At 52.6% G+C, this 15,924-nt stretch overlaps 7 protein-coding genes across 7 annotated transcripts; 5 read left to right on the plus strand and 2 right to left on the minus strand.

Annotated features, from left to right (window-relative positions):
• Nucleotides 1-41: 41 nt before the first annotated feature.
• Nucleotides 42-1,058, plus strand: P175DRAFT_0427880 (PIG-L family deacetylase; the record flags this gene model as incomplete). Its single annotated transcript, XM_040893272.1, has 2 exons — nt 42-279; nt 340-1,058. The coding sequence occupies 2 exons, from the start codon at nt 42-44 to the stop codon at nt 1,056-1,058; spliced, it is 957 nt and encodes a 318-aa protein (XP_040756930.1).
• Nucleotides 1,059-1,672: 614 nt separating this feature from the next.
• P175DRAFT_0490574 (uncharacterized protein) lies at nt 1,673-3,556 on the minus strand (the record flags this gene model as incomplete). Its single annotated transcript, XM_040895801.1, has 1 exon — nt 1,673-3,556. One exon carries the CDS (start codon nt 3,554-3,556, stop codon nt 1,673-1,675), a length of 1,884 nt encoding a protein of 627 aa, XP_040756931.1.
• Nucleotides 3,557-4,212: 656 nt separating this feature from the next.
• On the plus strand, nt 4,213-4,719 carry P175DRAFT_0427963 (U4/U6-U5 snRNP complex subunit LSM3; the record flags this gene model as incomplete). Its single annotated transcript, XM_040893281.1, has 4 exons — nt 4,213-4,338; nt 4,404-4,496; nt 4,583-4,619; nt 4,685-4,719. 4 exons carry the CDS (start codon nt 4,213-4,215, stop codon nt 4,717-4,719), a joined length of 291 nt encoding a protein of 96 aa, XP_040756932.1.
• Nucleotides 4,720-5,457: 738 nt separating this feature from the next.
• On the plus strand, nt 5,458-7,497 carry P175DRAFT_0427385 (putative GTP binding protein (GTPBP1); the record flags this gene model as incomplete). The annotated part of the gene is made up of 3 exons (XM_040893238.1): nt 5,458-5,511; nt 5,582-7,124; nt 7,190-7,497. 3 exons carry the CDS (start codon nt 5,458-5,460, stop codon nt 7,495-7,497), a joined length of 1,905 nt encoding a protein of 634 aa, XP_040756933.1.
• A 340-nt stretch (nt 7,498-7,837) lies between these two features.
• P175DRAFT_0426271 (histidine--tRNA ligase) lies at nt 7,838-9,781 on the plus strand (the record flags this gene model as incomplete). Its single annotated transcript, XM_040893154.1, has 5 exons — nt 7,838-8,072; nt 8,131-8,155; nt 8,238-8,505; nt 8,587-8,835; nt 8,906-9,781. The coding sequence occupies 5 exons, from the start codon at nt 7,838-7,840 to the stop codon at nt 9,779-9,781; spliced, it is 1,653 nt and encodes a 550-aa protein (XP_040756934.1).
• A 372-nt stretch (nt 9,782-10,153) lies between these two features.
• P175DRAFT_083265 (uncharacterized protein) lies at nt 10,154-11,687 on the plus strand. The gene is made up of 2 exons (XM_040901112.1): nt 10,154-10,744; nt 10,807-11,687. The coding sequence occupies exons 1-2, from the start codon at nt 10,525-10,527 to the stop codon at nt 11,499-11,501; spliced, it is 915 nt and encodes a 304-aa protein (XP_040756935.1). The 5' UTR covers nt 10,154-10,524; the 3' UTR covers nt 11,502-11,687.
• A 288-nt stretch (nt 11,688-11,975) lies between these two features.
• Nucleotides 11,976-15,694, minus strand: P175DRAFT_0554779 (DEAD/DEAH box helicase). The gene has a single exon (XM_040900581.1). The coding sequence runs from the start codon at nt 15,672-15,674 to the stop codon at nt 12,075-12,077; it is 3,600 nt and encodes a 1,199-aa protein (XP_040756936.1). The 5' UTR covers nt 15,675-15,694; the 3' UTR covers nt 11,976-12,074.
• Nucleotides 15,695-15,924: the final 230 nt, after the last annotated feature.

Raw genomic sequence — 15,924 nt, forward strand, 5'->3', positions numbered from 1 at the left:
CGTCACCGGAGACCTCAGTGCGGGACCAGATTCTGGGTGCTATGTCTCCCCAAACGTTGGTTTCTTTGGGGTTCGCAATCGCGGCGCTGTTCTTCTTCTGGACCTTATCCTCAACGACATCCTCGCCTTTCGCTCGGACATTCCCCCGCCTTTACAATAAGAGAATATGCCTCCTGATCGCTCACCCTGACGATGAAGCTATGTTCTTTGCGCCAACAGTGCTTTCCCTGACGAAGCCCGAGCTAGGAAATCATCTCAAGATTCTGTGTCTGAGTACTGGTATTCCTTCCCGCCTCACACCCCCAACGCCTCCCAAAACTAACATAAATATTCTGACAGGAGACGCCGACGGCCTCGGCCACATCCGCAAACAAGAACTCAAGACATCCGCCATGCGCCTCGGCCTGCGCAGCGAATCCGATGTCTTCGTCATCGACGAGCCCTCGCGATTCCCAGACAGCATGGCAACGGAATGGTCGACGAACGACGTTGCTGCCCTGCTCGCCTCCGCATTTACCCCTGATGACAGCAGCAACACTACCACTTCCTCTTCTGCATTTCGAAAACGAACCACCGGCGGCGCCGCCCAAGGCGCCGACACCCCGCCCCCCGCAACAATCGACGTCCTCCTTACTTTCGACGCCCACGGCATAAGCAATCACCCTAACCACCGCTCGCTCTACCACGGCGCAGTGCAATTCCTCCGCCTCCTCATGAAAGACAAGCCCGGCGTTTCGTGCCCGGTGGCCTTGTACACGCTCACCACCACCAGCCTGCCTCGAAAATACATCGGGGTTCTCGACGCCCCGCTTACCATGGTCCAGGGCGCACTGGACGCCGTATTCGGGGGTCTTGTCGGTTCTCGCGGGCCGAGCAGTCGCGGCGGTAAGGACGACTCGCCGTCTCGCATGCTATTCGTGAGTTCGGTGGGCGAATGGATGACCGCACAGTCGGCGATGGTTTCAGCGCATAAGAGCCAGATGGTTTGGTTTCGCTGGGGGTGGATTACCATTGGGCGGTATATGGTTGTGAATGATTTGCGGAGGGAGAGTGTATGATATATATATATATATATATAGTCCCGAGGTAGTGCCTGAGGATTTCCCTATACGTCTCTCACCAGCACGCAGGTTTGTAACTGCATACTATACTATACTATACTATACTAGATTATCCCCTCACCCGAGTTAGCTCTGAGATTACTGTACAATACTATATAAAGTATATACAAGTATATAAGATAGTAGGCACGGTACCTATTAAAGCTACAAGACCAGAATTAGCCAATCCAATGCTACGACTGAGTAACTAGTAACTACCTAGGGTACTGTACTGTGAGATAGATGCATTTGCTATTTTTTGCATAGCATAATCTCAATGACTTTTACAGGAAACACAAACACACACACACACAAGCAATTTAGTAGATGGACGATACGAGAGACAGAGAGAGAGAGCCCTCCTCCTGTTTGCCAATTAAGATCAAATTTTTTTTTTTTTTTGTACATTACATCGCTTCAAAGATCAGATATGCAGCTGGCTTCTTCACGGGATGAGGTCTCACCATAGAGAGGATAGGGGGGGGGGGGGGGGTATCAGAGAGAAATGCAACCAGCGGGTGGCGTGGAAAAGAAACAAAACGCTAAGAGAGAATGTTGGAGACGGGGGTCAATCAAGTCAGAATAACCTGCGGGACACCAAACGTATGCAGGAATTCCTCGTGCTTGGCCTGTCGTGCATACGTCGGGTCCCATTCATGCTTCGGGGACACGGGTGCCGGGGCTTCGTGGGCTTTGCGGATGTACTCGGATTCACGGACGTCCTCCAGGTCCAGAGCGAACAGGGCTTCGTCGTCGTCATAAGAGGAGGGAGGAGGAGGAGGAGGAGGAGGCTCGATGCGGATGGATTCAAAGAGGCGGTTGAGGGCCGGGAGGTGCAGCCGCTCGTGCCGAGGGGTACGATCGCGCCACCGGGCCCAAATGAGCTCGTCTTCGATTTCTCCGGCGTCCCTGTCGAGGTTGACGTCGTCTTCGCTTCCGAGGTAAGGTCGCCGGACTTGGAGGAGGGGTTTGGCTTTCACTTGGTGTCCGCCCCAGCGGGTTGCGCCTTGGAAGGCGACGAGCCCCGTGGAGATGGGGAAGACGAAGGTCTCGGGGAGAAAGTCTTTCCATTCTTCGAGCGCTCGTGGGAGAAGCTGCCGTTCCCAGGCGAGATTGTCGCGGCCGGTCCATCGGGTTTGGATCAGGAGGAGTCTTGCAAGCCGCTCCAAGGTGGTGGTTTGTTGGAACACTTGGATGCGAAGGGTGTCGTAGGTGTGCACGGCATCCGCGAAAGCGCGCGTTTGCAGAAGGGAAGGCAGCCGCTGCTGGCCCTCCGCGTGCTGGTGTTCCTTGAGGTAGGCTTCGACTGCGCTCCGGGAGACCTTTCGCTGCCGCCGTGTCTCTTTCATGATCGCGTATGCGTCGCACATGTGCCGGTGGAACTCACGATAGCGTTGCCGGGTCCACGCGCTCTTGGCTAGCATCCGGAAGGTCTGCACCTGAGGCTTGACGTAGAACGGCGCCTGGATCATCGTTTGGTACACTTGGTTTAAGAATTCATGCGAGACCTTGCCCAGCGCGTTCCGCTTCCAATCCGGACCGAATCTGCTTCGGGACAGGACGAACGTTCTCTCGAAGAGCTCCAGCCAGACCCTCGTCGTAATTTTGATATTATAGGAGCTGGCGACAAAGTCTAGGGCCCGCAACGCGCCGGGGATATCGTTATTCGTTCCGAAGGCATGTGCGATGGCAAACAGGAGGTTTTCGGTCGGCCAGAGTGGTGAACCCTGGTCGAACCTGGTGGCCGGTGGTCTCTCGGACTCGTCTGGAGCGTCCTTCAGCAGGTCGACGTCGACGTTCCAAACCGTCTTCAACACTTGTTTCATTGCCTGCACATGGCCCGCGCGACCGGATGCCAGGATCAGATTCACGAAGCTGGCCTCATCCCCAGAGTTCCCTGCCTCGATCATCTCGTTGAAGATCCCCAGCACCTCCGACCGCACGGTCAAGCGACCGGTTCTGTAGCCCTCCCATCCAGGAAGCGGAGACTCCGATCGCCGTTTCCGATAGGCATAAGGTGTCATGCGCAGACGATACTTCTCCATCCCCGCGTAGCTGGAATGCCAGACCTTCGCCTCCATGTAGTAATTATAGCACTGCACGTCGGGGACAACCTCGTCCTCCTTCATGGAATTCCAGATATGGTCCGCCATAGGCGCATCCCCCAGCGATCTAGCACAGTCTAGCAGGTGCATGTACTCAGCGCGACCCAGCATGTGGGCCCCCGACCGCCTGATCCCAATGATCACCGTGATGTTCTTTGCGAATCCATCGAAGATCGACTGGAGCTGTCGATAGTGCTTCACGTCCACGGTATAGGGATGCAACGGTCGGTAGTTGTCTCTGTAGTGTAGGATAAAATAGGAAGGGGAGAGGAGATGGAACGCTTCCGTGAACGTACTGGACGGCATTGACGCTACAAGCTCTGCATAGGTGGGATCCAGGAGGGCCGCCATAACGAGGTCCGGTTGCGCCGTCCGCAGGATCGCATAGAACTCCTTGACTCGAGCCAGCTGCGTCTCAGCGCTCCGTTCATGAAGCCCGCGTATGGGTTCTGAGGTACCCGCCCTCGGCACATATAGATCTCTGCTACTATCATCATCATGATGATGTCCACGAATCTGGAAGCCTCGTCGGGCATCGATTTCACCAGCGAACGATGATCGACCTCTATACCATCTCACTAACGATTGTGTGGGGTTTGACGCTAAGAAGCGCCCAAAGGGAGAGTATAGCGCTATACTCCCGCCCAGATAGCGTATCCCGCGCATTGGGGAAGTTAAGAGGCAAGAATCCAGATAAAAAGCTGACAAGAGACACTCAAGGGGGAAAAGAAGAACCAAGGATAAGGGGACTATCCATGATATTAAACACAGAGAAATAAACCATCAACTGATGCAGTGTCTGGAGAGAGAGAGTGAGAGAGAGAGTGATGACGGGCGATTCACCGGGCTTGGCACGTAACTATCCCAGTCGACTTTCTGTACCTTTTTTTTTCCCCCTTCGTTTTTCATGCAAGCAAAGCTCCTTATTACCCAGGTTTCATTTCCACCCCCCTCCCCCTCTTCATCTATTCTCTTCACCTCTTTTCTTTTCCTCTGTCACTGTCACCATGGCCGATACAGAAGATGCTGGCTCAACTTCCGTCTCTGAGCCCTTGGATCTGGTGCGCCTGTCGCTCGATGAAATTGTCTTCGTGAAGCTGCGGGGAGATCGTGAACTCAAGGGTCGCCTACATGTGGGTCGCCGCTGGGAGGGGGTTCGTCATCCTGGATGTTCCTTTTGCTCATTCTTTCATTTTAGGCCTATGACAGTCACTGTAACCTTGTCCTTGGTGATGTGGAGGAGACCATTTACGTGGTTGAGGAGGATGAGAATGAACAAGAGACAATCCGGGTATGTTGGTTCCCGATGCGCCCGGGGGGGGGGCTTGGTTCTTCTCCCATTCCAGAGACTAATTAATTCCATCCTTGTTACTCTAGACAATCAAGAAACAGGAGGAAATGTTGTTTGTGCGAGGTATGCTCTCCCAGCTGGTGGTGCTGCTGCCGTCCGAGGCTTCGTCCGCTAATTCCCAACTCCAGGTGATTCTGTCGTCTTGATCTCCCCCCAGGCCTAATTTCCTTCTCTCTCTCTCTTTCTTTCTGTTCTTTTTGGGGGGGGAGGGGGATGTAATGGGATATGCAATCAGTGGTTATCACGCGGTGTTCGCTTCTACTATCACGACCTCTCCTCCTACACCAAGCCATGATCATGAGACTACGATACGAATTCTGGCGATCACCACACAAGACTCTTGGGCACACAGTATTTAGCATCTTTCTCCCCAGGGAACATGTTCCAAGAGCGGACCGCGGAATAATAACTGGTATAATACGGAGTAATATTCACGACTCAGCCAGACTTGACTTAGACATGGAAAATAGATGATTTTGACTATCTCATCATGATCAAATGTAACCCGAAGGTTCGATTGTATGCAAGGCACAGCTCTCATTGAGTCCTCAGCCGAGAATGCGGCTCCAAGGCAGAATAGTGGATGACTCAAAAGACGTCAACTCGGGCTAACTATCGATAAAGCTTCCACCAACAACCTCCTGCTCTTATATTTAACTCGTCTCTTCTCTTCCCCTTTCCTTTTTCTTCCTCTCTCCTTGGACTTGGATCTCTTCACTCCTCTCCTCTGAACTTTTATCTTACTCTGTTTTTGTCTTTTTAGTGGAATATGATCCTACGAATACGTGTCTGAATCCGCCACAGGCGATCCTCCTCTTTTCCGACCGTTTAAACTTTGGCAATATTACATATATATATATATATATATATATTAGTTTAGGTATCTTGGAAGTTGCTCCTCATGAGAACGGCGGGTCCGAAAACGTCCGTCGAGGACCGGCGCAGAGGCGAAATCGTGGGTCTCTCCACGTTCTACCCCTCCTTGCTACTGTCCAATATCCACTAACTGGCGATCTGGTACGCAGGCGCTCAGCGAATTCGCAGAATATGCCGACAAGCAGCAGTCGCAGCGCTCGGCTCATCTGGCCCTGCTTGACAATGGCATCACCACCACCACCACCACCACCGCCTCCCCTGGATGCGAAGCCCCCGCCCATGAGGATCACGCTGAACTAGAGATCCTAGACCAGTTAGGGCTGTCTGACGATCCGAAGACTGTGAGATTGAAGGACCTTCTGCTGAGGACAGGGGATCATCCCGAGGAAGACCTGCAGGTCCTCGCGGGGATTCTGCAGGCGCGCATTGATGAAGGCCATGGGGAGACGATCTTCGATCTCGGCCTCGAAGACGGCGGAGAGTCGATGGCCTTTGACCTGGACAACTGGAAGGCGGCTTTGCAACGGTTGCGCGACGCTGCAGATTCTCTACCAGCTCATTGTCGCATCCTTCTGACCTACAATGTGGGCGGCCCCGAAGAGTCGCGCGTCAAGAACGAGCGAATAAAAGGGGTCTGGGGCAAGATTCTGATCCGGCAGCCCGCGGACACCGTGGAGGAAATGGCGGAGATTCGCGTCGCCGTCGTGGGGAATGTGGACGCGGGCAAGAGTACCATGCTGGGAGTCCTCGTCAAGGGGGGTCTAGACGATGGCCGTGGGAAGGCCCGCGTGAACCTTTTCCGCCACAAACATGAGATCGAAAGTGGACGAACCAGCTCTGTGGGGATGGAGATTATGGGGTTCGACAGCCATGGGGAGATTGTAAGCAGCTCCCAGGGCCGCAAGCTCTCGTGGGAAGAGATTGGGAAGCGCTCGGCCAAGGTCATTGCCTTCTCTGACTTGGCGGGCCACGAGCGTTATCTCCGGACTACCGTGTTTGGGATGCTGAGCAGCAACCCGAACTACTGTCTGTTGATGGTCGCCGCCAATAACGGCCTGATCGGCATGAGCAAAGAGCACCTGGGGATTGCTCTGGCCTTGAATGTGCCCGTCATGGTTATCATCACCAAGATCGATATCTGCCCGCCCCAGATCTTGCAGGAGACGATTTCCCAACTGACCAAGATTCTCAAGTCTCCTGGAGCGCGAAAGATCCCCATTTTTGTGAAGGATATGGAGGAGACTATTAACACGGCGGCCCAATTCGTTACCCAGCGGATCTGTCCGATTTTTCAGGTCTCCAATGTCACCGGAGAAAATCTGGAGCTTGTCCGGACTTTTTTGAATATTCTTCCTCACCGCGGCCAATACAACCCTGACGCGCCCTTTGAATTCTTGGTCAACGACACGTTCTCGGTCCCCCATGTTGGTACGGTGGTGTCCGGCGTGGCGAAATCCGGGGTGATCCACGCGGGTGACTCCGTTCTGGTGGGACCTGATTCCCTCGGCCAATTTACCACGACCACGATCAAGTCAATCGAGCGCAAGCGGATCCAGGTGAACGCTTGTTTTGCGGGCCAGTCTGGCTCCTTTGCCTTGAAGCGTGTACGGCGGAAAGAGGTGCGTAAGGGCATGGTGGTCCTCAAGAAGTTGGACCAGCCGCCCAAGGTTTTCCGCGAGTTTGTTGCCGAAGGTATTCCATCCCAATATTTTCCCTCTTCATTGGTTTTTTTTTGGGGGGGGCTAACGAGAGAACAGTTCTCATTCTGTCCCATGCAACTACCATCAAACCTAGATATCAGGCGATGCTTCATGTCGGTGCCGTTAGCCAGACTTGCTCCGTCATCGACATCGATCGTCCTTTTATCCGGACAGGAGATCGTGCATTAGTTGCTTTCCGGTTCATGCAACGCCCTGAATTTCTTGCTCCTGGTGATCGAGTGCTCTTCCGAGAGGGCAAGACCAAGGGGTTAGGCATTGTGAAGAGTGTCGGATACGATGCCAGCCAGCCTTTGAATGCTGAGGCGAGAAAAGAGTTTGAACGGAAGGAAAAGCAACAATCCTAGAACACCCGTTTTCTATTCTTTTGATAATTGTTCTTCTTCTCTTGCCTTGTTCTTGACTACTACTTTTTTTTTGACCTTCCCTGACGCTAATATTTAAATCAGCTTGAGTAACCCTACGCCAGGTAAACCAAATCAATCCTATTTCTGTACTCTTAAGTATATATCTACTTCGAAGACTTTGTATACTGTATATCAGACGTGGAGATGTGGCTAGTACCCCCCGCTGTGTGGCGCAGTCCACTCAACCACAATTGACTCAATTCTGGAAAGAGAAAAAACTTTTTCCCGTGCAGTCCAAATTCCCCCCCACCACCAGTAGTGTGTCAATATTCATTCCTTCATGCCGTTATTCTGGCCTTCTTCCCTCAAGCTTGTCCGCCATCTTAGCCCCTGCACCCTCCGAAGCACTGCCATTCGGACTCCCTGGGAAATCCCGGCGTCAACCCTTCTCTTCCGCCCATCTCATTCTCTCTCCTTTCCACCTCAATCAGAGGACTATACAGATATGGCGTCCAAGGAGGGGAAGTCTAGCAAGATGAGCTTCCAGCTCAAGACGCCCAAGGGCACAAGAGATTGTAAGAGGACCTCCCCAATGCCGCAATGGTTTGTTTCTGATCGCTAACTTGTGAAAAGGGATGGGTCCTGATATGATTCTTCGGTACGATCATGGATGGAAATACCCCTCCGAAGTGGGGGATTGACCCCCGAACTCACTAACTCGTCTCCGTTCTGTCTATTAGGGAATCCATCTTCAAGGCCATCACCGATGTTTTCAAGCGCCACGGCGGTACCCCCCTTGACACCCCTGTCTTCGAGTTGAAGGAAATCCTCGCGGGCAAATACGGCGAGGACTCTCGTCTTATCTACGACCTGGCAGACCAAGGCGGAGAGGACTGCGCCCTAAGATACGATTTGACCGTGCCCCTTGCACGATGGCTCGCCATGAACTCCTCTATACAGCACATTAAGCGATACCAGATTGCCAAGGTCTACCGACGAGATCAGCCGGTAAGGAAAAGCATTGATTGCGTTTCGCAATGGAGTTGGGAGACACCTTGAAAGACTAATGCATCAGGGTGATGATGGTAGGCAGTTGCCAAGGGACGCATGCGCGAGTTTTTCCAGTGTGATTTCGATATTGCCGGCACCTACGACCCTATGATCCCCGACGCCGAGATCCTGCGTATCATCGTCGACGTGTTTGAGGCTTTGGACCTCCGCGACTATATCACAATTAAGCTCAACCACAGAAAAATTCTGGACGGCTTGTTCGCGGCCTCTGGTGTGCCCGAAGATAAGATCCGCACAATTAGTTCTGCGGTTGATAAGCTGGATAAGGTATGTTGTTGTTGTGGTGGTGGTGGTGGTGGTGGTGTTCTTCTGAAGCCCAGCTGGCTAACTTGCCTAGCTACCATGGGATCAAGTCAAAGCGGAAATGGAAGAAAAAGGACTTGCTCCTGAAGTCGCCGACAAAGTCGGAGAATATGTTAAGCTGAACGGTGGCCGCGAGGTTCTCGAGACCCTCAAGGCCGACGAACTGCTTTCTGCCAATGAAGATATTCAAAAGGGGATTGAAAACATGGAGCTGCTCTTCAAGTATACGGATGCCTTCGAGGTATCGGATAAGATCTCCTTCGATCTCTCGCTCGCTCGCGGTCTGGACTATTACACTGGTTTGATCTTTGAGATCGTTACCCCTCTTTCCTCCGCAGAAGGGTTCAAGCAGTCCCAGAAGAAGAAATCCAAGTCAAATGGAGATAAATCGGATGATCCTAATGTCGGCGTGGGTAGTATCGCCGCCGGTGGACGCTATGATGACCTCGTGAATATGTTTAGCAAGAAGCGCCAGATCCCCTGTGTCGGCGTTTCTTTTGGCGTGGACCGCATCTTCACCATTATGAAAACACGAATGGAGCTGGCTGCGAAGGAAAGCAACACTACCGTTCGCGCTAGCGAGGTTGATGTCTTTGTGATGGCTTTCGGTGGAAAGGGATTTACCGGACTTCTCCCTGAACGCATGTCTGTTGCCAATAAACTCTGGAATGCTGGCATCAAGGCCGAGTTTGCTCCCTCGGTCAAGCCCAGACTGCCACAACAATTCAAGCTGGCTGAGGCCGGTGGGGTGCCACTCGCGGTCATCCTGGGAGAGGACGAGTTGGCAGCGGGCAAGGTCAAGCTCAAGGAGCTCGGATTGCCCGACGGCCACCCAGAAAAGGAAGGGTTCCTGGTGTCGCAGGACGACCTGGTAGCGGAGATCAAGAAGAAGCTGAACAAGTCCACCTAAGCAGAATAGTTGCTTAATCGAAATTTCAGCAGCCTGCTAAATTCGCCAAGCGATTGGCGTTTGTGTAGGTAGTGAATACGTCTTTTCTCCCTTGAATCTTGCACCCTTGACTGGTCCTTGCATCGATCGACCGGGAGGGCTATTGCATATCACTACCTAGCGCACAACGGACCGGAATCAGTTCCTCTGCGGCCGTTAAGTCTCGCATATTAGAGACATCGAAATAGGGGGACAACAGGGCAGCGGGCCTATCCTGATAGGACAGAACGATAGACTAGATACTCCAATCATACCGTTCCACTTTCCTCTCTCCATTCTTCTCTTTCTTGTGCTTTTTGGCGCGACTACAGATCGAGGGCCGCACGTGATGTGACATCATTTGCCATCTTGGGAGATTTTCGCTGACAACAAAATCACCACCACAGGCAATGGATTTCCATGGAAATGACGTCGGATACAGAGGTAGGCGACCCTACGCCTGCATGCCGACCTAACCTAACCGTGGCGGTCTTCTCAATTGGCCTTTTCCTACTGACGTAGAGTTGGAGGTCTCCGCTCGATAAGCTTTGGCCCCGTCGTCCACAACGAGATTGTTCTATAAAGCAACCTCGTACTTTCAGAAAGTGGCGACCTAGATAGTCTTGAACATTCTCATCCAAATACGCACTCCCTGAATCAAAGTACACTACGCCGAAACAATAAGCAAAAACCATTTCCCATACAACCACCGACACCTATTCGTCATGGAGACCATCACCCAGACAATCCACAACGCTTCCAATGCGTTTTGGAATGAAGTCCAGGCCTTGCAGTCTGGGGGAAAGCCGCAAACGGAGCACCATGAGCACGAACCTTCTGAATCTCAGTCCGAGCAGAAACGCCAGTCATACAGCGAGGAGCCTATGGCCGGTATCCAGGGTAAAGGCACAGCAACGGACCCCTACGACGCCGGAAACAGGGAAGGTAAACTGGACCCTTTCCCCTCAACAGAACAGACCTAACCACTATTTTATCTACTGTTATAGACCAAGAATGCCAGGAAAACACAGCGGTGATCGCGGAACCACTTGCCTCTATCACGCCCGCTCTAGCCCAAACCCACCTTACAGACCAGGCCGCGGACCAAGTGCCTAAACAAGAACCGACCCAAACACAACCTTGTACTTATACTCATACTTATGCTCATCCTCATCCTCGCACTCCTGATCTGGGTCCTGGAAACCCTATCATTGACGAACCCTCGCCATTACAGAAAGAACCAACCCCTACAAGCTTCCCGCCTGTCGCTACTATCCCTGTTAAGCAGTACATGATCAAGACCGCTGAAGAAGAAGAAGAAGAAGAAGAAGAAAAAGAGGCAGAAAAAGAAGGAGGAGGAGAAGAAGATCGCTCCGCTGCTCCTATCCCCCAAACTACAGAACCCCCCAGCACCCGAGATAACCTAAGCCACACTTACAACAGTCCCCCCGAACAGAGAACCCAAATGACCCCATCCACCACCGACCCCTACATCGCTCCTCCGCGCGGCGAATCAAGCTCCACCGCACACAAGCAACAAGCCAGCGCAGAAGCTCCCAAGGGACCCGAATATGCTGCGCCGCGGGCACCTCGTGGATTGGAGAAAAGGCTAGACGAGAATCAGATGATGAAGGAGGCAGAGAGGCAGCATGAGTACGGCAGGCCCACTAGTGCAGGTTTGTTTCCTTTCTTTCTTCTGTAAATGCCCCCCCCATTCCTAACATGATACCTGCAGGTGGAGTGAACGAATCCTCTGCTTTTTCGTCTTCGAGTGGTCCTGGCGATAGTCGCAGTCGCAGTACAGGCACTGGTACCGGTACCGGTGATAACCATGCCGAGCAGCAGCAGCAGCAGCAGCCGCCGCCGCCGCCGCATCATCACAAGTCTATCAAGGAGAGGTTGAGTAAGGTGGTTAGGGTGGGACATCACCTGCATCATTCTGATCGGTGATTGGTGATTTGAATGATTGAATATTTATTTCACGTTTTATGTATGTATGTATGTATGTTGTAGGTCAAAAGTTTGGTCAGAATGCTTTGGTTGACTTTTGTCTGTTTTATCTTGCCTGTATGAATGGATGGATATTACTATATATACTTTTGTGGGGTTCATGTTTCACGAGTAGCGATTCCAGTTTGTATGTATGTATACTTTGCACAATCCAATTTATACTTGATCCAGGGGAATATTATTCTAGCCAACTTTATATATATATATATGTATGTATAATATATGTGTATGTGAAGTTCCATCTCCAATTAAACAAAACAAAACCCTACTCAAACAACAACTTCAGTTCCTCAATCCGCTCTTTGCGCCGCTGCTCTTCATTTCCTTCCCCGCCCCCCATTAACCCAAGAGACCCCGCGATATTCATCTTGCGCTCTTGGATCTGCAGCATCCGTCCCTCGATCGAATCCTTGACGACAAACCGCGTCACGGAGACGTCCCGCAGCTGGCCCATGCGATACACGCGATCGATGGCCTGGGCTTCAATAGCGAAACTCCACCAGGGGTCCATCAGGAAGACGTTGCTTGCCGTCGTTAGGTTGAGACCAACGCCCCCCGCGCGTAAACTGATCAGGAGGACTCTGGGGGCGGGGGCCGGGGCCGGAGCCGGGGTGGGGTTCCTGGTTGACGGGTTGAGGGCTTCGTCGATTTCTTCGGGGTTGAAGGTTTCGGGTTGGTTGAATTGGGCGAGGACCGCGGCGCGGGCCTTCTGCGGCATGGTGCCGTCGAGTCGGACGTGCGTGATGCCGGCTTTCGTGAGTTGCGGGGAGATCAGGTCGAGGAAGCTTGTGAATTGCGAGAAGACGACGGATTTGGTGTCTGGGGGGACGCGGGACAGGTGTTTGAGGAGGGCGTGGATCTTGGCGGAGGTGTGGGCGGATGGAGAGAGCGGGTTGATGCGACGGAGGGAGATGCGAGGCGGCGCCGGTTGTGGATTGGGGGAGGGGTTGCTGCTATATAAGTCGTCGTCTTCTGCATTGGCAGATTGATGACGGATCACTTCGAAGATGTCCTGCGCGGATAGCGCCCCTCGGCAGGAGAAGCATCGCGGGGCTACCCCCTTATCTGTTTGGTGGCGTATATAGTCCTCAAGGCATTTCTTGCAGGCGCTGTGCCAGCAAGAAGTGACGGCTGGGTCAATCATGGGTTCTTCGGAGCAAATAGGACACTCGCCGCTGGATTCGCTTTGGATCTGCCTCAGTGCGTGGGCGGTGAATTTGCTCGAGGAATCCTGGGCTTCTTCCGAGCCCGCCTTTTGCGTGTCCTCCGTGAAACGGTGTATCAGTTCCTGTAGATCCATATCGTCTTTAAGCTCATTCTCCTGGTCTGCAGCTGCAGCCGCGTCTTCCTCGTCTGCCACGATAGCCTTGTTGCGTGTAAGGATAGGATGGCAGCATGTCTGCCGAAGACGGAGAAGTTGCGCAAAGATTGTGGAAAAGGACTTCAAGAGTGTACCAGCCTTGATGTTAGTGTTGAAGGTTTGTTTCGCTCGGGTATAGATATAATCATATATTTCTCGCTCCTGTTCAGAGAGTTCAATCTCCTCGATCTCGATGGTCCGCTTAGGCAAAGGCACCAACGGCTCCCCCTCGGGAGTCTTCATGGTTTTGGTGCGCCGAAGGACCAACGGTTCGAGAACCGTCTGGACGACACTGAGCGCGCGTACAAAGTCTTTTGATTCAAACGGCGTAGTGATGAACGTCTTCCAGAAGGAGAAGTTGCTCCACGGTTCGACCTTGAGGAACCTCACCAAGCTGAACAAGTCCTCCAGGCGGTTGACGATAGGAGTCCCCGTGAGGACCCATCGATGGGTAGCTTTCAGCTCGTAGCAGGCTCTTGCTGTCTTTGACCGGCGATTTTTGATGATATGGGCTTCGTCGAGGATGACTCGGAAAAAGTCTAGAGAAAATAACCCCCCCGGGGTCAAGGCCGCCAAAGTCGTCGATGCCAGTTGCCGGTATTCCGCCAGAACAACTCCATAACTCGTCACAATAACATTGGGAGCTGCTGCATTGCCGGCAGAGCATAGGTCCCGTAAATTAACTGCCTTTTCCGTGCCATAATACATCAACACCTTCATTGATCCGGGCTCCGAGGCCTTCAAAGCCTCACTCTCCCACTGTGCAAGAAGCGACGTTGGCGCAATGACCAATGTAGTATACGGCGCCGGAACCACACCCGTAGGGCCAGGCAGTCTTGTTAATCCGCCAGTGGCACCGGAGCCAGCGGGGCCTTGTCTTGGAGGCATGTTTCTGTGAGAGTGAACCAGGCTGAGCATCTCGATGGTTTTGCCCAAGCCCATTTCGTCGGCCAGGATACCACCAAGACAATGTTGTTCTTGGGCTGGAAAATCGAGCGAAAGCTCTCCCGAGTAAGGGTTGACATAGAAGTGCTCTACACCCTCAACCGTTGGAAGTTCCTTGTCATCGACATCTTTTAACGGCCAAATGTAATCCTCCCACAGTGGGTGCATGGAAACTTCCCTTCCGGATTTCTTGTCCCTTTCCTTCGCAAGCATCCAATAGAGCGCTTGTTTTTGGTATTTCCGCAGGTTCAGGACGAAGGTCGAGGGGGGCTGTGCTTCGGGCATGTTGAAGTCAAAGGACTGGGCTTTTTTGTAGAGTGCATCAAGTTGATCTTCTTCCAGCTCCGCAGTCTCTTCTTCGTCGGAATCATTGTTTCCTGACTTGCTCGTTTGGGTGGAAATCTCCTGCTCGGCCATTTCCGCTGCACGAAGCAACCCTTCTTTCTTATGCTTCTTTGTCGTGTCATCCAGGGACATGGGATGGAGTCCAATTTCATCAAAAAGCTTCACCAGAGCAACTTGGCGTAGACGCAACTGTTTCTCTTCAGTGCTTTCTGCTTCCTCGAAGAGGTTTGTTTCCCGGTTGTCGTCTACTGACTGAGAGAGAATGCGGGGTTGAAACGCCTCAATGCGTAGATAGCACCACAACTGCAAGTAGATGGTATCGTTTACTCGAATCCGGTCGGGAGCGAACACGCAGACTGCCCGAAACTTGCAAATTTTCTGATCAATCAAGGTCGACACCCATTCGGCCGTCTCTCGGGGCAGCCTGCCAATCTCCTGGCCATCGTCATTGGTAAACCTGGTGAGCACGTCGCTCTTTTGATTCACCCGGAGTTTTCCAGTACGGCCGCGGGTTGAGAGAGGTTGGGACCTCGCTCGCTCGATGTTGACAGAGTCCCCATGTTTAAGCAAGCCAAGGCCACTTGTAGTTGCCCAGGCCCCAACACCAAACGCTCCGATGTATCTTAGGGGAGGTTGAGATTTCGTGCGTGGAACTTGTTGGCTGAGCGGTTCCACTTTGGTCTTTTTCGGCGTATCGTCCGGGATAGGTGTGGTGGTGGTGGTGGTGGTGGTGGTGGAGGGTGTTGATTGTGTAGACATCACTCGTTCGCGGGCCGTCAATGTTGTCTGCGTTGCTCCAGTGGTGCCTGCAGTCTTCCAGGATCCGTCAAAGTAGATGTTGATTGCTCTCTCCAGGTTACCCCCGGACGCTTTCCGAATTTTCGAAAGCACTTCCGGTGGAAGAGTCTCGCCAACAATGCTAGCGAATGTTGCTGTATCGAATCCATCTCTCTCCATCCCCTCTTGTTCTACTCGAAGAGCAATCTTTTCCTCGCGGCGTTCGAGGGAGTGGGCCGTGCCTGTAGCATGAGGGTTCTCTTCTCGAGACACCGCAAGGGAGCCATTCAGAAGTGCAGTGCCATCCGTGGGCGATGAAGATGGTGTCGACGCATCAACGCTCAAGGGTTCGTCCGCAGGGTGGGCGACATCGTGCTTGTCGTCGACAAAGAAGCGTCTCTTCTTGAACGGACGCGCATCTGAAGCATCAAAATCCATGATGCATCGGTGGATGTGTAAAGGGAGGGACGGGAGGAAGGAGAGCGTTGGAGATTTGTTGGAGACGCGCCGAAAAGACGCGAAAATGCATTAAATTCGGACCGACGTCATAAAAATAGCCCAGTGGGAAGAAAAAAAAAAAGACACAAAATCGACTTGGGTGATTTCAGCTTCTCTGCAGCCTCTTAATCCTTGTTTTAACAATGCTGTGCGTCTAACTTGGTGGTGCTACTCCTGAGTTAGTTATATG

The sequence above is a fragment of the Aspergillus ochraceoroseus genome (assembly GCF_002846915.1).
Source record: "Aspergillus ochraceoroseus IBT 24754 chromosome Unknown P175scaffold_1, whole genome shotgun sequence".
Classification (NCBI taxonomy): domain Eukaryota; kingdom Fungi; phylum Ascomycota; class Eurotiomycetes; order Eurotiales; family Aspergillaceae; genus Aspergillus; species Aspergillus ochraceoroseus.

Coding starts and splice junctions, on each gene's coding strand:
- P175DRAFT_083265 (XM_040901112.1), top strand. CDS start 10,525: ATGGAGACCATCACCCAGACAATCCACAACGCTTCCAATGCGTTTTGG. Junction 10,745..10,806: donor CGACGCCGGAAACAGGGAAG/GTAAACTGGACC, acceptor CTACTGTTATAG/ACCAAGAATGCCAGGAAAAC.
- P175DRAFT_0554779 (XM_040900581.1), bottom strand. CDS start 15,674: ATGGATTTTGATGCTTCAGATGCGCGTCCGTTCAAGAAGAGACGCTTC.